The 3,471-nt window shown below is 38.7% G+C and overlaps 1 protein-coding gene across 2 annotated transcripts in view; it reads right to left on the reverse strand.

Annotated features, from left to right (window-relative positions):
• FAM53A (family with sequence similarity 53 member A) overlaps positions 1-774 on the reverse strand; it is an 83,394-nt gene extending 82,620 nt beyond the window's left edge. For both annotated transcript variants that reach the window (XM_019526376.1, XM_019526375.1), the window contains exon 1: positions 523-774. In XM_019526376.1, the coding sequence (XP_019381921.1) occupies positions 523-639 (117 nt within the window). In that variant the 5' untranslated portion in view covers positions 640-774. The remainder of the gene's footprint in view (positions 1-522) is intronic.
• Positions 775-3,471: the final 2,697 nt, after the last annotated feature.

A 3,471-nucleotide genomic window follows, 5' to 3' on the forward strand; every position in this document is an offset into this window, starting at 1 on the left:
TTTTTTTTTTTTTTTTTTTTTTTTTTGGTGTGCGCACAACCATCTAGTGTTCACTAATGAAAAAACAAAACAAAACAAAAAACCCACCAACTTTGCCCAAAGGAAGTGAATGTTGTCAAAACTAGACATACGTTTCTTAAGCTACCTTCTATAACTGCTAAACAGTGTTTTTAAAGAGATGACCACCAAGACTCAGCGTGTGCAGGGAACATTTGTAGAACTTTTAGCACACGTAAACAAAAATGACTAATCAATACACGTCTCCTTTTATAGTGCTAATTCCAAATATGCACTTCCCATATAAAAAGTCTAAAAATACTATGCTTGAGTATCTGTGCCAGACATGCTACGCTTCACTCAAGAAGCACTTGCCCCTTCTCCAAAAAAATAGTTTTAAAACTTGTGCCTTCTGGCTGCTCTACATTCTTGATCTTGATGTGCGTGTCTGTTTCTGTAAGGGCTGCATATTTACTGCTATCCTTTACTTCAACACAGTGAAACAGTATTTGAGGATAGCCTTACCAGATTAATATTGTATGTTTTACACGTCAGGTCATCCAAGCTCTGGTTCTGCAGCTTTTCTGTTATTAGTGTTACCATGGTAGTTGTCCCTTTTCCACTGCTTACACTGACAAGCATTGGAGGCTCTTCCGTGTCCCGTCTCAACACTCTTGAGCCATTTCTGGTTCTAAGTCTCAAGATTTATACTTCCATCTTACTGCCAATATGCATTTCCAAAGGCCTTCAGTGTACCATGTCTGCTTTTCTGTAAAAACTAGGGAGAAAAGGAGAACAGAACAAAGAGAATTAAGTTTAGTTCTAGTTGCATTAAAAACGCATTATGCAGAAATAGCTGGGCTCATACCCAAGGACCTCTTGCATACAGTCAGAGGTATAAAGCATCGTTCGTAAAAAAAAGTCTAGTTTGTATTTTTACCCTGCATCAACCACTGCAGTTTTCTTAAAAGTATGGTTCTTACTATAAATATATTGATCACTGATGATTAGGTTCACTATCCAAAAAGGGTAAATAATGTTTCAGTAATTTTATCACAATTAACTTCTCTCTCTTCTTATAACATTAATGAATCTAACAGCAGCCTTTATACCGGGGTGGGCAAAATGCAGCCCAGGGGCCGAATGCAGCCCACCAGGCTATTCTATCCAGCCCGCAGGGCCTCTAAATATTTATTTTCTAAATTTTTTATCTGCCCCTGGCTGCCTGTCATGCGGCCCTCGATGGCTTGCCAAAACTCAGCAAGCGGCCCTCCGCCCAAAATAATTGCCTGCCCCTGCTTTATACTTGATTCAAAACAGACACCAGGAAAAAAAGGACCAGGCATTCCCTAATATGAAAGGCATAGTAAGTGAAATAACAAGGGAAAGAATTAATGTAGAATTATGTTTTTCTACTATGAAAGATCAAAACAGCATAAGGCTTTCATGGTGGATCAAATAATTCTGATACAATGTGCGCCTCTGGTTGGCCTAGTTAAAAGTTTTTTGGTTTTTTTTGAAGGCCAAGAACACAGGGCAGTCTGTAAGCATGTCAATCATCAGCTGCCCTCTAGCTAGATAGGTTTCAGGAAACATACTTTATAATCCATCATTGCCTTTAACCCCACCTCTCATTTCCTGTACTTCCAGGATCCTCCTCCCTCCCAAATCGCAGTTATTTTTCTAGCTCAGGGTTGTCCAACTTTGCCACTGTGCAAGGCCCATAGGCCTCCAGTTGGACAGCCCTGGTCTATCTTCTTCCAAATACTACATTGGGGCTTGAAGCAGCCTCTCCTCTTTCAAACCCAATTCTACCTCGATGTCACCAATAATCCCTCAACATTCTGCTGTCAAAGGAGCGCTCTTCCATGCCCAGCTAACAAGTCAGATTTATACACTTTATACTAAATGAAGCACCAGGGAGAACTACTGCACTCGCTTTTACCCAATGCTGAAACGTAGAATTACACACTTACAAGCATATTTATAGGGATCCTAGTCACGTGTAAAGTAACCACAGCCAGTATTTTCCACTTGGAAAGCTTTGCAATGCAGAGACAGTCTAACTGGGAGAGCTAGGGAGATGAGCAAAGTTTTGCTTTCATTTAAAGGATGCACTCAAAATTCAAACTGTAGAAAAAAAGAGGGTTTATGCCAAGGGATGTTTGGTAATAAGTAATCTCTTTGAATATTTCCTATTACTAACAAGCATTAGATCTGAAACGTTGCAATGTATTTTTCACATTACTAATCAGCTTCTTAAATAACTGTTAATAGACAAAGGTTATTTGGGTACGTGACCCAAGTTAAACCTGCCTAAAACTCGTAAGGTATTACCATTAATGCAATTAATATCAGATTATCTCTAAACCTGTCACCTAGAAGAACATCCTGCAAATATGATCTCGTATGATAGCCTGCATTACTTTTACTGCATCTCCAAAGAAATCTGTTCTCAAAAATTGACAGAATGCAAAACACTGCTTTTCCTTTCAGTACCTCAACCCTGTCCCAATTTTAACTGGGAATAAAGTAGGTAGATTTATAAAGAAGATACACACTTGCATTCTTCCCAAAAGCCCTGCTGCTCCATTTATACAGGAGTGCAAAACTAAAACACGATCCCGTCTTCCTTCACAGGATGCAAAATGTTTGCCAGCATCTCTTCTAAAATTTAACCTCCACTTCAAAAGGTGAAATATCCTTATTGCCTCAGTTACTGCCAAAGAGGATGCATGGTTTGAATAAATAAAGTGCAGACCATTACATACACAACATGAAATAAAACCCTTTAATGTTGCGAGTCTCCTCTCTCTGTTGGTGGGCATACACATATTCAAATTTTGCTGTTCAGAGTTCAGCAGGGTTATCAGATTGGCATACTTGAGCATTTGAATCTAAATCCAAAACAACTATGGCATTTTAGCCTTTTCATTAGTTAGGTTTTCTTCACTAACCACCCACCAATTTAAACTGACGAGGACTGTCAAGACATTCGTTTTTAACATCATCATGTCAGGACTTAGATAAATTTTAAAACATTAAATATTAATCTTGGTCTAGACAGGTAAAAATCACCAGCTCCTGCTGAACTTTGTAGCAAGTGTTATCCCCCTTTTTCTATAGGGTGGTCTTGCAAAAACTTGCACATGCTCATGCCAAGGAACAAGAGGTAAGCAAATCAAAACGTGAGAAAGAGGAAAATGAATGATGGTACATGCACGCTGAGAATTTTCATACGGGCTACAGAATGAACTAGTCAGAATATGACTATGCATCAACCTTAAGTTTTGCATATAAAAAACTTCTCTGCATCATGTTCTCAGAATTTAAGCCTCAGTTTTGTTGATGTATTCAATATAGTATGCAAAAAAGCAAGTAGAGTTTAGAGCTAATGAATACTGGTTTTTACTCAATTAGACATTTCAAGCCAGCACTTGGTGGGGGGGGGGGGGGAACCCCTTTAAAAAAAAG

This window comes from Gavialis gangeticus, unplaced genomic scaffold (genome assembly GCF_001723915.1).
Source record: "Gavialis gangeticus isolate Ggan-Ray unplaced genomic scaffold, GavGan_comp1, whole genome shotgun sequence".
In the NCBI taxonomy this organism is placed as follows: domain Eukaryota; kingdom Metazoa; phylum Chordata; order Crocodylia; family Gavialidae; genus Gavialis; species Gavialis gangeticus.